Raw genomic sequence first — 17,006 nt, 5'->3', positions numbered from 1 at the left:
CCCCAGTGCTTCCCCTTGTCAACCAGAGGATTTCAGCCTCGTTAACGTGGGTGTTTCTCAGCCCCATGAGATGTGCTTGTCAGTTTTAAACACAGGGGTAGCCAACACGTGCCACCCCATGTCTTCCTGTCAGGCCTCAGTTGAGTTCCTTAGTATTTTCCTGTGTTCAGGGATGGTGTTTCATGGGGCACCTCAGACAGGCATTGATGTCTTTTGCTAAGGAGTCTTTCAAGGCTGCAGCCCTGAGGAACCTGTTTCCTCTGGAGCAGAAGAAGGGTGTGAGCATGAATGAGCACTCACCTGAAGGAGATGTGAGGGCTGTTTATTGATAACTACAGATAATTCCAGATGCATTCCATGTATTCACTGTCCTCTGTCATTCTGCTTCAAGTGCTGTCAAGTGATTTTGATATTTAGGTTGTAAAGGTTGTAAAGAAACCAAGAGTACAGCAGCATCATGATCCAGCTACTTGTGTCCTCCTGGAGGGAGGAGATGTGAGCACGTCTGTCCCTGCCAGTCAAAATGTGAGTAGACAGTATCTCTGTCAACCAAGATATTGGTTACTGATAACATAAACATTTAGGAATACAGCAGAGTGGCATTTGAAAGCACTTTGTTTTGTGGATGAAGTGTGCATGTCTTAGGACTATTTCTGAATAGCCAACCAGATAGCAGTTGTTTAATACTGCTGTTTTATTTAATAGTAAATCAAGATTTATGTCGACCAGATTGATAGCACAGACTGGTGATGGGATGCTGAATATATTCAGGTACCTAAAACTAAATTACTTAATTTTTGTAATGAAACTGGTCCCCAAAAACTTTGTAATCACTAAAACATGTATAAAAATAGAAATACGTATTTCATTTTAAGAGAGTATCAGGTATCACAAATACAGTTAAACTGGAGCCTTATGGGTACCTTCACAGATGTTACATGTTAATGGTTTTTGTCACTACCTGGAATTTATCTTTCATAATGTTGCTAACCCTTTTTCTTTTCCTGGAGGTTTATCAGACACTTTGATCAACAGCTTCTCTCTGGTTTGGTGCAGAAACAGATATTATTTATTTGTTAGGGTTGGTAGTTCTGCTGAGATGCAAAAGATACAGTTTCATTTGTCTTGTTTAGTCAACATAACATTTATATCTAGTTTGAGTTTTAGTATAAACCACCTGTGAATAATTAACTTACCTGTGGAGCCAATTTTAGAGCAGATATTTGTAGTTACAGTGTTTTTACTCTATGGAACCAGTAGTAGGTGAAATGAGAAATCTGTAGCTTTATACATGAGAGTTTTGCCATAAAAAATTTGGGGAGGAAAAAAACTGCTGTTTTACTCACCAAGGGATTTCAGCACACAGCCTTGGATCAGATGTCAGCACCCTCACAAAGAGCTGACCAGTTTACTGGGATTCACAACCACCAGCAGGCTGGGGGAGGACTCCTGGTGATCAGTAGAAGCTGACATGCATGAAGTCCTGGTTCCTGTCTGGAGAGAGAGATGTCCTTCACATGGAAAGGTAGTACCTGGGTCCCCCAAAAGTTCATATCCTGAGCCTCTGAAACAAGACTTTTCTGTGAATGGACACTGTTAATACATGAATTTGGAGTAAATATAGTCTGTGAGATTTGTTTATTTCTTTTTATAATGATGTTAGAAATAGCTTTTAGGTGGTAAAAATTTTCTCTTACTTCAAGTCTCCGCCAATGACCAGCATTTCTAACCCTGTTCAGTTTTGATTTCATTTGGAAACCAATTGGTAAGAAGGCATCAGTAGATTTGAGTTATCAGATAAGATGAGCATAAATCTCTGTGGTCATCAAATATGTTACTTTCTTTCAGATCTTTGTTGCACAAACATGATTAACTGAGCGGTTTCTGGTTTCTGGTTGTTGTTGTTGTGCACATTGGCCCTGCAAAGAATTTTACAGCTGCATTTAAGAGGAAGAGTTGGCATTCATGTGCCACACTCTTCAAAGGACAAATGTTCACAGATACCACATTTCAGAGGATCTGGAAGAAACAGACAGTGCGTACCGCGAGTGCTCCCTGTGTGCGTGGTCAGTGAGGGCTCTGCAGAATCTGTGTTGCCCAGAGTCATAGAGGGGCTGCTGACATTTGTTACACCTTATGACTTTAAAATGCAACATTTCATGATGAGTGTACTTGCCTGCTTCTTCAAAACTAGAGAAATAAAAAAAATGTATCAAGTTCACAAATCTAAGACAAAGCAATGGTGTTTGTCATCAGTCATCACAAAATACCAGTTTTGAGTAGTAATTTTTTTTTAAATGACATTCCTTTTCTTGACTTTTTGTATTTAGACAGATTTTTTATTTGTCATAAATACTTGCATATTATAGTGTAGTAGTTAATTTTTTTCCAGTATTTGCCCATTCATTCACTATTAAATGTTTGTATTTCACCTATTTCTGATAAATATTGGAATAAATGTCAGAAACCCACTATGACAAAATGGAATTTTTGTTTCTTTCTTGCAGTCATTAGGGCCAAAACTGCTCTTGTTGTTATTTTGTCATGCCTTTGATTTTTGCAGTATTCTCACTTCTTAATCCCTATCCACATTGTTTGATAGACTGATATACTTACTTCTAGATATCTAGGTATGGATATACATATGGAGTCTGCTGTACTTAAATTCCAGAGAAATTTTGAAAAGAAATTAGATTATTTGTGCAGCGACTATGGAAGAGCTGTCAAGAATTGGTCACAAGCTGGAAGGTCAGTCTGCATTTACAGTATAAACTGTGGAGTAAAAACCACAGAAGATTATGAAAGCAAACTCTCAGGAAGTGGGGAAACATGATGGCCTTAGTATTATGTTGCCCAAACATGCTCACTGTTTACTGTCAGGTGAGTTCCTGCTGGCTTTTTCCTGACGTTAAAAACAAGCTATGTTATGTAGATGTTGAAATTACCTGTTTTGGGAAGGCACTGCATTAGCTTTGAGTCAAATATATTTGTAGTCTGGCCTCATAATGCCACATTTCAGCTCTGCTTTTCTGTTCATCAGCTGGACTTGCTACTGTCTGCTACATACAGACAACTGCACTGAGATCAAGTAAGAGTGTTTGGTTATAAAAATCCAGTTTGAATGAAAGTGAACATATAAGCTTTGTGCTAAATAGATGCTATTTTAGTGCTTTCACTTAATGTGTTCCTTAGTACTGTTCTCTTAGTTTCACAGTTAAGACAAGTGTCATGTTTGGTATTTGGTAATGGAAATTTGCTTTTTCTATTTCACTTACAGAGATGAAGAACTTACTATTACTTTTCTATTTCACTTACAGAGATGACCAACTCTACATTGGTTTAAAATACAGATGAAGTTTTTGGGGGAAGTCTTACTTGCTTAGATAGCGTTGTTTTGAGTAAAGGAAATGTTTCAAGTGGTGGCAGTCCCTGCTTCATCTTTTTTCATAAGGAATGTAAATGCATTTGCCATACATTTAGAATTAAATGCTCTAAGGCGGCCAGGAAGTAGAAAATAGAGATTTAGTAATTTTTGTTTTCATACCCCTCTAAAAACATGGCAGGCAGTTGTCTCTACCCAACACTGATTAAACTAGAGTATCCTAATTTTTCTGATGGCATGTCTGTTACTATAAATTAGCTGCATAGGAAAAAATATTGAAGGGGGATGTCCCAGATAATTGCTGTTTTACAGTGGACACAGAAACAACAACATGGCATTCCTGATTTATGATGGGCATTTTAATTCAACACTGTGCCCCCCAATAATCCACCACCTCTGCATTCAAAACAATCCTGCATGTCCCATAAGAGGAAATGCTGGCACTGATTTTGCAGCTGGGAAGTTGAGTTACAGGTAACTCAACATATCCCGTCCAAGGGGAATAAAAGGTGGTTACACTATCCCATTTCTGGAAAGGCGGGATGGGGAAGGGGAAAACAGAGGGCTGAGCAGGTCTGAACTAAGTCGTGGCAGGCAGAAGCTGGGAGCAAGGGGTGAGCCTCATGAGCAGCACAATTGTATCCATACTTTGAAGTGATACTTCAGATTTTAGAGTGGTTTCAAATTCATGGAGCCAAACTAGTACCACTACATTGTGTGCTATATTGCCATGGTACTGTAGCTGTCCTCTAGATGTAATTAAGTTTTTTTTCAAACTAATCTGGGTTTTGAGTTGTGAAAAAATGATAGGTATTTTGTACTGCTACCTGGTGTTTTGCTAACAGATTTCAGGTTATGTCCACTGCTTCAGAAGCATTTAGTTCTCCAGATTTGCCATACCAACATGTACAAAACACAATTGCAGCCTTTCTGTGTGTTGCAGTATAAAATGCTGTTGCAAGGCTATATGGGAAGCCTCTTGCTTGACATTTTAGCCAGCGCTTTCCTGCTCAGTTCCCTAGATGAGCAAAATTCATTCAAGAAGCCCTGGGCTTTTTTAATCAGGGTGCTGTTGCCACCTCGTGGCCAAAACCACTAGCAAATTCTCCATGACCTACATCAATCACTGACATGTCCAAGTGAGATGGATGTGGCATGCACAGAGGGAGCAGGTGGATCTGTTCTGAGAGACCTGACCTCAGTGCAGCTCTCAGAAGTTTGTTACATGGGATTTCTGATCCAAGTGCCACATTCCTTGTGTGCAGAGTCAGTGGCAGTCTTTGTTCTTTCTCTTGTCCCATTTATTTTCTAGTGGACAAAGATAGTAGCTATTGTCCATACTCAGTCTCAGATTTTGGAAACACAAAGTCCTAAGCTTTTAGGAAGAATTGCAGAAGCACAGCCCTGACAGACCATCTGCCTGAACAAGTAAATCATCTTAAGTATGTGCCATAGTTCAGCTTTCTGTAAACAAGATATTGAGCAACAAGAGTTAGAAGTCTTGTTCAGATCTTGTTATCCATAATTTTTTTTTTTGGAAACTGAATACTTGAAATAGTTCCTGAAAGTCTTGCAATAACCCTTTGAAGTGGTATTCAGTTTGGCTGAGCCCCAGAGTGCAGATTCTGTTGTTATTGTTGCTAAAGCAATTCTGAGGGCTGAAGTATGAGTTTCCTGTAAAGTGGATAAAATTGTTGAGAAGTTAGACCTATGAAATAAACGCATTTGGAGTCTAGCAAAATTCTGATGAGTTTTGTTGGTTTGGTTTGTTTTAATTGGAACTGAGAGCAATCAGTAGAAGTCCAATATTGAATTTTTATTCAATGTGGAAATGCTGACCAGAGTTTACACATGAAATTTGCATGAACATTGCTCACTAATGTAAGCTTGCTTAATAGAAGGAAAAATGAGCAAGGTATGGATTTTCAGTGGTTATAACTAAATTAGAGATCGTCCAAGACCTTCTTTTTGAGACAAATGCTTAATTTTAGCTGCAATTAATTATTTTATATTAAAAAATAACAAAAAGGAGAGCTCCTACTTGTGGTTTAAATTCTCCCAGCCAAAAAAAAAAAAAAAATTAAAGGTTAGCTATATATGTCCTGTAAATGGACACCATATGCCTATGCTGGCATGGTAAATGGAGAGGAAGAAGAGGAAGATGGTGCTGCTCTGGTAAACAGACACTCTCACTTGGACCAGTCTGAAGTGCTGTTTTCTCAAGTATGATTTAGTTATGAAAATGTTACCATAAGCCAGAGGAAGCAAGTGATGAAAGACTTCCATAAATTATGAGTTCCTGAATTTCTTTGGGTATTGAAATTCCAGCACTTGTTTAACATAGTCTTAGTTAATATTTTGCAAAAAAAAAAAAAGAAACTCTTGCAAGTGTTCCTCCAGATTCTTTCTGGCTTCAGTCTAAGCTTTATACAAATAATAAACTGATTTAAAGCCAATTTGGAACAAGCAGATATCAATATGGTTATTTGAAGGAATACCATATAATTAGGTACATCTGGCTTGTGAATGAAAACTACAGCTAAACTCAGTCTTAAAGAGAAAACTCTGCTTAGGTTTAATATCCATTTAAATCTCTCTTTTAATCTCTTAATTGAATTTGTACTAAAAGGAGATTATTCATATAGGTATTTTTAAAAAGATTTTTTTAATTTGAAATTTTTTCTAGATAAGATTTCAATTTGATATGCAAGTGGTGTTTTGACTGTTTGCATGATTAATGTCTTTGATGTCTTGGAGAAAAAGGGCATAGTTTGATTGTTACGCATTAGCAGAACACTTGGATTGTGTGCTTGGGACCAGAACACAACCCTCCCCAGCTGAGACATATGTGTTTTCCCACATGTGCACCAATTTTATATGAACAGAAACTTTCCTTTTTTTAAGATAATTTTCAGTTTCCTGTTCTTTCAGCATAAAAAAAGCCATTATTTGCATACAGTTTGGTAGCATGTTTAAATGTTTAAACTGTAGCATGTTTAAACTGTATTTAACACTAATTCAGGCACATGGTTTTTGAGCTCTTTTTGAGTTTTGGCTATGTGATACTAGATTTTCTCTTTGTAATTAAAATATCCCTTTCCAATTAAAATTGTTCTAGCATTGTGTTTTGCTGCACAGGCATCAGGCAATACCACTTCTGTCATGCTGGGAGCAGATCTGGTGTAGCTCATGGCCTGTGGTGGGGCTGTCAGCAGGTTCTGTGTAGCACACTGACTCCCTCTTCTTGCCTGGGGAAACTGTGACATTATGGTGTGATTTCTGTTTTCAGTGCAGGGATTTTTTCAAATCTGTGTTCTTGGTGCTCTGTCCCTCAGATTTCTTAGGCCTTGCTTTTATTTTTGCAAAGGCTGCAACTACATATAGTAACACAAATATCTCATCAGAATTATATCATTAATTACTCCTGGGAAGCTTATTTTCTTGTGTGACCAAGCTACAAAACTAGCTTTGATCTGCTTACTCTTCACCAGACCAGAGAATTGCATTTTCCTACCTCTGTTCATGCAGGCCACAGTCTCATTTTCTCCAGTGCTGCTCTTTGCTTGGCATAGCACTGTTGGCAGGAGCAATTTGTGTGTAGTCTGTTACGGGACCTTAAAAAAAGTTCACTTAAAAAAGTGAAAATAGTGAATGAAATGTTTGCTATTTGAATAAACAGTGCTATAGGCCAGTGACAGTACATGTTGTGTGATTTGGTGCAAGGCCCTCAAAAACAGTCTTTTTGACTTCCCCACACCTGTATGAATTTCCAAATCACCTACTTGTGGCAGCAGCTCTCTGACCACAGAGAAAAACATAACTTTCCCAAGCATCTTTCTGGGAAAGGCTGTAAGAAGATCAGCAGAATGAATAAGAAACAATTCTTACCTTAACTTGCTATACGTGGTATTGTGAACATGTAAAATGTGTTATAGAAATTTATTTACCAAAGGGTGGTTTCTTGATTAGCCAAGTGATAGTATTTAAGTAAAAAACCAATTAAGTCCACCTGTAGCGAACTAGGATATAAAAAACCAGTAAGTTTCTTAATAAAAGAAATTCATCAACCTTCTATAAATACATAGAGTCTATACCAATTATAATGCCAGCTGGGGGCCCGTTACTGTGACACCTCCTCTTTGTGGATAGCTCTGCTGGTGTTGGCTGTGACAGAGTTAATTTTCTTCACAGTACCTAGTATGGGGCAGTGTTTTGGATTTCTGCTGGAAACAGCCTTAATACAGGAGCATTTTCCTTACTACTTGCACAGGGCCAAGGCCTCTTCAGCTCTTCACCCCACCCCAGCAGCAAGTGGTTTGGGGCTGCACCAAAAGCTGGGAGGGGACACAGCCAGGACAATTGGCCCAAACTGACCACAGGGATATTCCAGACCATTTGGTGTTGTGCTCAGCACATAAAGCTGGGGGAAGAGGAAGGAAGAGAGGGACATTCAGAGTGAGAACATTTGCCTTCCCAAGTTACTGTTGCCTGTGATGGAGCCTGCTGTCTTGGAGATGGCTGAACTTCTCCCTGCCCATGGGAAGTGATGAACTGTTCTGCTTTGCTTGTGTGTGCAGCTTTTGCTTTGTCTATTAAACTGTCTGTATCCCAACCCATGAGTTTTCTCATCACTTTTGGCCTTCCAATTCTCTCCCCTGCCCCGGGTAGGAGTGCACAAGTGGCTCTGTGGGGATCAGTTCCCACTTGGGGCTAAGCCATAACAAGAACAAAAGCCATGAATTCTATTTGGTATGTTTGCTCTTGATAAATTGTTTTGTGCTTTCTTATGTACTGAAAACTTGTCTTCACTAAATGCTAACTTCTGGATGAGTTAACCACTCTCAGTGCACAATATCTATGTGACTACAATAAGACCTCTTATTATTAGTGGGTTTTGGCAACATGATATGTACGGACAAGAAATCAGAATTACATCACAATTCACATCTCAGAAGACATGGTGTTGCTTTGTGTGTGAATTTTCAGGCTGATTTTGAAAAGAAAAAAGATAGGCCAGTGAAACCCTTTCTGAGCCGAGAGCAGTCTTTACCCTGGAAATGGGCTGTTCTGTAACAATAACAAACATTGTGAGGTTGACTAGAATAGATCAGTCTGAGCCATCATTCCATCAGGCCTGTGCTGAGAGTGTTCTGTGACTGATAATACTGATAATCCAACCATTAATGGGTGATGCATCTAAAATTTATGAAGAAAGCTTCATTTTGAGGCTAAATGAAGGAGTTTCCTCACCTCTTAACCCCAGGAGCTTTTGAGTGTATCTTCACAATAACTTAAAAACAACTCTTGTCACTATTTGGAAACTTAAAATATCAGCATGTTTGTGTCAAGGACACCAGTTTGGAAGGTGCACACTGTATGCTATCTTGACAGTTTGCAAGGTGCTTACTATCATGTTGTCTTCCTGTCAGCTCTGAATATTATAAATGGGATCATGGGTATTGCAGAGATGGGAGTTCCAAATGTTGTAGCGAAGTTATGTTCAATATAAAGCAGGTTCAACTTTATGGAGCCTTTTGTGCATGTATCCTCCTGCCCTCTCTCCATATATTTTCTGTCAGGGAGAGGAGCTGGAGTGAGGACTATCTGTTAGGGAAGTTTAACTGCATCCATATGGCCTCCAGGATCTGTCCCCAACATGCTGCTTTTTCCTGTCCTTCACTTGGTAGGCTTGCTGTGAATTCCTGTGTCACCCAATACTGCTGCTCATTCTTCTGGTTCGTTGTCAAGAGGAGGTCTTCAGATACACTTTTGTACATCTTACCCTGTGGTGAAGCCATAGCTTTTGCTCACTCTGAAGGGCCACACCACCAGTGTTGTGTGGGTTCATTCAGCACCAGATTTGTCATATTTTGCATTAACCATTTGGAAATGAATGTATGGGCAGACCTCAGTACACCAGTAGCAGGTGGAGAACGGATGTTTTAATGGGAAGGTCTAGAAAAAGGGAAGGAGGGCAGCATGGGGAGGGGAGGAGAATAGCATGAAGTGCTGGATGCCAAGCATGGTGCAAATGCCATTGAGCAATCCCCTAGTAAAATTATCAGGTGACAATGACATGTTTTTATAATTTGTTAACTTATAGTTGTTAAATTCTATAATTTATTAACCACATGGCAGAAGCACAAGCTAGAGTACCATTCATGGGTTTCCCCAACAGGTGGGAGTATTGTATGTGTTTCAGCAAGTGCTGAAACCAGACCATCTGCCTTGGTCTGAAGTCTGCTGGGCAAAAGGGAAGTAATGAGATAAGGGAAAAACAAGCAGCAAAAATCAGACCAAACCCAGGAGTACACGTATTTTTAATATCTGGAATATATCTCAACCTGCTAATTTTTTATTTATTTATCTTAGGAAAATTCAGCCCAGAAAATTCTCTGGACTGAATTTTCCTAACATAAAAACTACCTGATAGTTTATGTGCCTGTAGAAAAATTAGTTTAAAATTCTGCATCATATGTAACTGAGATGTTAGAGTTGTGCAGTTACATGGAAACACTGATTATTGCTGAAAACAGTATTTTTGACATTTTTCATAAGCTAAGCACTGTCTAGGTTATCTTGATGTATGTCTTGGTTATGGTAGAAGATAAAACAGTAGTAAAGTCTGGTTACAGCAAAAGATAGGCCATTGTACCTATCTTTTTAAAATATTCTTTAAAATATTCTTATTATATAATATTATATATTATATATTATATAATATATATTATATATTATATATATTATATGTATAATATATTATATATTATATTATATATTATATTATTATATAATATATGTTATATATTATATATTATATATTATATAATATATAATATTAATATTATATATTAAAATCTCTTTAAAATATTCTTATTTACAGAGCTATATAAACAGTGCTATTAAAATCACACAGCTAATCAAGATAATTTTTTTTTACTCAACTCCAAAATAATTAAATTGTGTAAGAGTTGGAATTTGGTTTTGCTGTGCTCACACCTCACGGACAGTGCATATTGCACTTTCTGTTGCAATAGTAGAAGTAATATAGCTACAGATGGTGTTGCTTTACCTCTGTGTTAGGAAATAACTTTAACTTCTTGGTTTGCCTGGTTTGCTTGGTCTGCTTGCAACTGTTTAAGGCATAACTGAAAGCAGAACAACTTTGATAAAGTGGGCATAATACAATTCTTTGTTTCAGCAAGAAAGCTGAAACTTCACTTTTTTTTTCTTTGCCTGTAGCACTCTCTCCACACTCTCCCCACCCGGCACACACGATGTCTGCATGCAGCTTCGTGCCCGTGTGTGGCATCAGCAGAGGGCACAGACTGCAGGTCAGCGCTGCACCCTTGGGCACTGACAGCTTGGCAGGTGGATTTCTGCATGCTGGGAGAGGAGATGGACAATGCTGGAAGAGACAGCAGATCCTGCTTTTGTGCTGCAAGATCTCAGTGCTCTGAGAGCTCACCCACCAGTCTGAACTAAGAGAGAAGTGCTAGAAAACAAAAATATTTCCTGTTTTCTAAATCTGTGCTTCTTGAAACTCAGTGCAATTGTGATCTGCCTGCCTGAGGAAAAGGTTGTAGTGGTACTGGAAGGAACGCAGGAAAGGAGCAAAGGAGCAAGTTAAGGGCACGCCTCTCTGCTGCCTTTGCCTGCTTACTCAATCAGTAACCTCTATAAAAAGGTCTTTCAGGGAAAATCTGCACGTTACTAAGGCATGACTTGCAAAAGCAGTTGTTATAGTTAATTTCCTAATGATATCTCAGCATGGTTTCCAGACTTGGATTTAACAATTTTCCTCTTATTTCTATGAGGAAAATACCAACATTATTTGTATGGTTTTTTCCCTGAGGTACTGTGTTAGCATCTGGTTGCCCTTATGAGAGGTCAGTATGTTTGGAGATTCCATACGTGTATGCAGACCAGACCTGATACCCTTTTTTCTGCTTGGAAGGTCTTAGACTTACATATAACAATCTTACATCTTGTTCCCTCTCAGAACATTAGTTTGAGAAAAAGTCAAAACTCTTGAGAATTGGTGAAATGCATTATAGTGTGGCACATAATTCCCCAGTACATTTTGTAAATTGTATACCTAAAAAAATTTAATATGTGTGAGTGATTCAGGATAGTGTCCAATGTTCTCCTTATCCTGTTTGAAAACTTGTGTCATATATCCATAATCCACACACACTGAAGAACCTCAGAAGCTGAAAATCTCTTAACCCTAACTTCTAGTGTCAGAAATAGGTACAACAGCTTATTGTGGCTAAAAGGAGAAATGGCAAAAGGTTTTCTTGTATTTTTCCTCCAGGAATTCTGGCCTGCTATCTGCGACATTATCTGTCCAAATGTGTGGTTGGTTTTAAGCCCTTCATTGTAGGAAGTTACTTTTGTTTTCTGTAAGAGAATCTGCCCCACAAAATTTTGTTGTGTCTACTGATTCTGTTTTTAGAGTTTTTGCCATTCTTTATTTTGTCCCTCCTATTCCATATATCACATGCAGTGTTTACTTGTACACCTTTTCCTTTTCCTCACAATTGGGAGTGTGGTGGGAAATCCTAATCTCCTCAGCTGCTATCAGGGTCTGTCATGTGGCTTCAAATAATTCAGTAAGTTACAGTCGGTAAAAGAGACATAACTGACTTAGGGAAAATGACTGATGACTATCATCTCTGCCAGGGTATTGTAGTTAGGCACAGATCGTATTTTTTTATTGTTTAAAGGTTTGAAATCCACTGAATGTGACATTCTGGAAGAGCAGAAGGTATTCATCAGACAACTTTATTATGTTAACAAAATATGGGGAAGTTTGGGGTTTTTTTTTAAATCACATGAATGTGTGAAGTCTTAAGTGTGACATTACCATGTCCTTCTCTCTAGAACTGTTCTAGGGCTGTACAGGGTTTTTCTTACAGCAGAGGATTTAGTCTTGCTTCCAATGGCAGCTGCCTCCTTTTGAAAGCTTCTTGCTGATACTTTTCTGGTAGTGGTGCTGCTTCCTTTTTTTTATGAAACAAAATATTATAGTCTTTTTTGACATTTCAGAGTCTTCTTGACAGCAATTTTAGCACTTTTTTTTTTTTCCTGCTAAGATGCCTATTATTTCTGTTATATATTTACAAAATGCATCATTGTATTTGCAGCCTCTGTATCTAATGGACAAATGCTTGTGTAAAGAGAGCTGTCTCAGCATGGATTGTGACACAAAACATAAACAGGGTTTTGAGCTGGAGAGGGGGGATGTGCTGAGCCATCCCTTCACAATTCCCCATGCTCTACTGTAGTAAACCAGGGCCTGGCTCTAGTTTGCTCTTGCTGTGGTGACCCTCCCTTAGGGTTTAGCAGAAGTCAGGGCAATTTACAGATGATGAGTTAAAAGTGAAGCCAAACCAAAACTAGCTTTTTTTTGTTTGTTTGTTTTTGCAAAGTAAAACCAAAAGTTGGGGTTTTTTTCAGCAGAGAAGGTTGGAAAGGACCATACTACCCTTGTCTTACCCAGCTTTGAAGCTTTTAGGCTTTTAGCCACTGAAGTATATCAGCCCATGTTTTTTGTGTGTTGTACACAGATGATTTCATTTTCTTGTGGGAATTCTGGCCTGCCCTCCACAACAGTGTCTGTCCAGATATGTGGTGAGTTTTAGGCCTTCACTGTAGGAAGGTAATTTTCTGTAAGAGAATCTGTCCTGTGAAATTTAGCTGCACCTACTAATTATGTTTTTGGAATTTTTGTTATTCTTTTTTTTTTGTTGTTCCTATTCCAAATCACATGCACAGTTTACAATTAAAGAGGGATTTTTTGGGCTTTCCAGGCTTTTTACTCACCATGGGATCCAAATCAATCTGGATGCTTTGATAAATGTCACTTCCCTGTAGATGTAATGTCATCTGTTACTCGGGCTCTAGTATTTTTCACTGACTCTGCTTAATTTTAATCTGCCTCATTCCATTACTTTTGCTGTCTTTCTAAGGACGATAATTAAAGTTGGTTGGGTGCAGACTCTGAAAAAGGTGATAATGTTCTATTATCGTATGCCAATACGAGTTCCTGCTTAACCCAAGAGCAGAAAATTACATACTTGATCAGTCTTTGGCCAGGTTGGAGTCTTTTCACCAGTCTTTTCAGTACATATACTTTTAAGAAGCCTAACAACCAAAATGAAAGAAAGACCAATTTCTGTAGTCTGAATTGAGACCCTGTATGCAGGAGTATCAGGACTGCGTGAGGAGATGTGATTTTGACTTTGTGCATAAGCAACGAAATAAAATCACTGTATTTTTTTTATCTATCCAGTGGGGTATAAAGTTTCTGAGAGATTTGAGAAATCCTGATTTACAAAACTTGCTGACATTTAATCACAGGTCTTATTATCTCTCTGTGTCTGTCTGTCATCTAAAATAACAAAAGGCATCCATCTAATATGTAAATCTGATCATGCAGGGATTTTGATGCTGGCTTATATTCCTATTTCTCTACAACACTTCCTTTGATTAAAGGACCCCAGAGGCTACTGCAGTTCTTCTGGACTCACCTTATGTTTCTTCCTGTTCCTTCTCTATTCTGTGTGAAGTTTTTTGATTGGTTTTAATCTCCTAATTACCCTTAACTAGTACTTTATTTTTTTTTCCTTTTTGTTTATCTTGAAAATGTGGCTTCTTTAGCGACATCAGTGATGTAGTTAGGGTAATACTCAATTTCATTCTCTGTGCTTTCAAGGATGCAGCGTTGTACACCACAGGAGTTGATAAGGCCTGCAGAAGACAGCCAGCTTCTTAAGGAATATCTTTAAGGAACTCATGGAGTTATGTGTATTGCAAAACAAGAAATTGGCAGTGTCACCAAAAGTCTTTAAATAAAAGGAAATCTCTCTTTCCTAGGTGTGGGCAGAGTACATGGCAAAGGACAGTCCTTATAATAAAATAACTGCAAATAGGATAAAACTGCAAACATTCTGAAGTATTATTTACCCCACTCCTCAGGGCAGCTTTGCTATAGGTAAAGAATTCATGCTGTATCTGTTACTTGCAAGGCCATCCTAACTACATCTGGTCTTCCCAGCTTTGTGAGTGTTTAAGCCTTAACGAGTACAACGGAATGTTACCATCTGAACAGTTTATTTATTTTTTTTCCTCTGTGCCTCAGCGCAGAGCAGCTAACAGCTTTGGCTGTTTCTGACTTCACTGTGAAATACAAATACACTTACTTCTACTTGACTGCAGTAGGACATTTGCTAACTATTAATAGCTGTTAATGATGTTACCTCTGGGAGACCCTGAGAGCCCTTCAGGCCCACAGGTTTGACCCTGTGAGACAGAGAGGTAGGTGGGAATTTGATGGCATGTTGGAGCTGGCAGTGCCATCAGGCACCTGAGACACCACACTTCTCCTTTTGTCAGAGCAGTCATGTTTCCAGCGAGGTTTTGTCCTGTTCACTGTGCTAGAAGTCCATTAAATGAGTTAGCAGGGATAGATGGTTCCCTAGGACAATGATTTTACTGGAGTCTGTGCTAACTGAGAATAGGCTTTCAAGTAATTCCCCCTGATTTTGCACTGAAGGCATGTGTGACACATTGCAAACTGGGAGGTGGCTGCTAAGGACCCTGATTTCTTTGTAAAACTGTAGCCTATAGTAGTTAAAAACATCAAGTCTTTTCTGGGATGTCTGTGGGGTAGGTAGCTGGAGTAGCACAAAGAATCCAGATAGTTTTTCCTAGAATGTAAACTTAATCACTAGTCTCAGGGTAGATGGCACCATGCACTGAGCACGACTGAAAGAAAATTATTTTTGCTTAAACTACCTGAAAGAAGGCTGCTACTTCTCATCTTTAAGCACCTATTAAGTCATGCACCATGCACTGAGCACGACTGAAAGAAAATTATTTTTGCTTAAACTACCTGAAAGAAGGCTGCTACTTCTCATCTTTAAGCACCTATTAAGTCATCCAGTATTAGTCAGTGTAATTATGGAGGCTGCAGAAGTAATTCCAGATAGCAAACAGTGTTGAAATGTACAATTTAGCCTTAAAAACAAAACAATTTAAAATAGATTTTCCTGCAAGTTAAGGGAGTCCCAGTGTGATTGTCAGTCACCGCAATCAGACACTGCTGTGCACTTAGGGCTTTTTTGGCCTCTCCTGCTTGCTTTCTCATACCACGTTGGCAAGCTGCAACAAGTGAAAACTCCACCCTTCCTACAGACTGGGGAGAATAAGATTCATAAACGGCAACAGCTGGCGAGTAAAACCGGGGTTTCTCTGAAGGTGCTGTTTTTTCAGACAGTCACTGTGGGCAGCTGAGAAAGGGGCGGGATCCTTTGCAAGTAGGTTAGTTGTGATTTGCTGAATTCGTAGACTTTTCCCCTCAAAACCCCAGCCCTCTCGCTCTCTCTTTTTTTTTTTTTTCCCTCCTTCTGAGAGAGAGAGAGAAAGGGAGAGGGAGAGAAGTTGACTTGCGGCTGCATCTCAGCGCGCACGTCAGCGTTGATCTGGTCCCCAGAGCCTCGCCGGCGCCATGAGTTCGGAAGCCGATGAGCCCAAGGAAGGTACGGTTCTGAACTATTTATTTTCCTAATATATTTATTAGGGGTGGAAATCCACACGCTGCTTCTCTGAGCATGGAGGAGGAGAGTTTCTGCTGTCTTCGGCTTTCGGGTATTCAAAGGGGAGGGGAAAAGGCCTTTGCAAAAGTGTTGGAAGCCCTGGTGATTTTGCGGGATACGAAGTGACCGAAGTGTTGGTACCCAGGGGTATCTGTCTGCCTCGGCAGTGGTAATTTACCCGCACGTGGAGTACAGATAAGTGGAAGAAACAGTGTTTCACAACACTGGTAGTCAAATGTCGAAAGAGGAAGATTTCTTTAGTTTGGGAGCACTGTATTTTTCAGCAAAAGAGGAAGTTGCATGGGGAGAAGTGAAAGGTCATTATTTTGGGAATGGGGTTGATGCCACTTACTTCCCTGCAGATGAGTGTTCGCGTGTGTGCGTGCGTGTGTTAAAACAGAGGAGAGTGCCAAAGCTACAGCGTGCTGCTGCTTCTGGACTGGAACGTGTGGAGGGGCTGGAAGTGCTCCAACAAAAATGCAATTATTCCCTGGTGTTGATCGGGAGGGGGGTGTGAGAGGGATTCGGACAGTGGGGAGCAAGCGGGGGAGGAGCAGGGCAATTTCCTGAAAGTGCCTATATACAAAAGAGCATTTATATAGATGAGGGAACAGGGCAGTGGTGGGGTTGTATGCTGGATTTCTTAGAATGGAATTGATGTTTCATGGTTACACAAAGTCCTTAGGGGGACTCAAACATACAGAGATCCAGTATGGCTGAGAAAAATAACTTTAAAAGCCCCAACAGAAAAGCAAGCGGTAAGGTGACCTAAGCATTTTGTATTTGGTAAAAACAAGAACTTTTCAGAATGTTTCGGGTGGTTTTCCCCTCACAGTCTGTACAACTTCCTTCACTTGAATATAACATTACCAGGGGCATCTCTTTGGTTGCTTAGAAGAGGATTTTGTTGATTTGCAAAAAAGTCTCCTTGCACTTAATCAGAATTAATGGTAATAGTGCTGGTAGAACCTGGTAAGTAATGGAGCCCAATAGCCTCTTCTTTGATATGAATAATCCTTATA

The 17,006-nt window shown here is 39.3% G+C and overlaps 1 protein-coding gene across 2 annotated transcripts in view; it reads left to right on the top strand.

The window, feature by feature from the left end:
* Positions 1 to 17,006, top strand: part of TNFAIP8 (TNF alpha induced protein 8) — a 56,718-nt gene that overhangs the window by 20,743 nt on the left and 18,969 nt on the right. The window contains exon 1 of one of the 2 annotated variants that reach the window (XM_071424404.1): positions 15,597 to 15,927. The exons of the other annotated variant lie outside the window; for it this stretch is intronic. Within the exon in view, the coding sequence (XP_071280505.1) occupies positions 15,897 to 15,927 (31 nt within the window). The 5' untranslated portion in view covers positions 15,597 to 15,896. Of the gene's footprint in view, positions 1 to 15,596; positions 15,928 to 17,006 lie in introns of those variants that run through there. 2 annotated transcript variants of the gene reach the window in all.

The sequence above is a fragment of the Agelaius tricolor genome, unplaced genomic scaffold (genome assembly GCF_023055355.1).
Source record: "Agelaius tricolor isolate 1412-34295 unplaced genomic scaffold, bAgeTri1.0.p SCAF_4, whole genome shotgun sequence".
NCBI lineage: Eukaryota > Metazoa > Chordata > Aves > Passeriformes > Icteridae > Agelaius > Agelaius tricolor.
The sequence above is the reverse complement of the archived record's forward strand: the minus strand, read 5'-3'. Positions and strand labels throughout refer to the sequence as shown.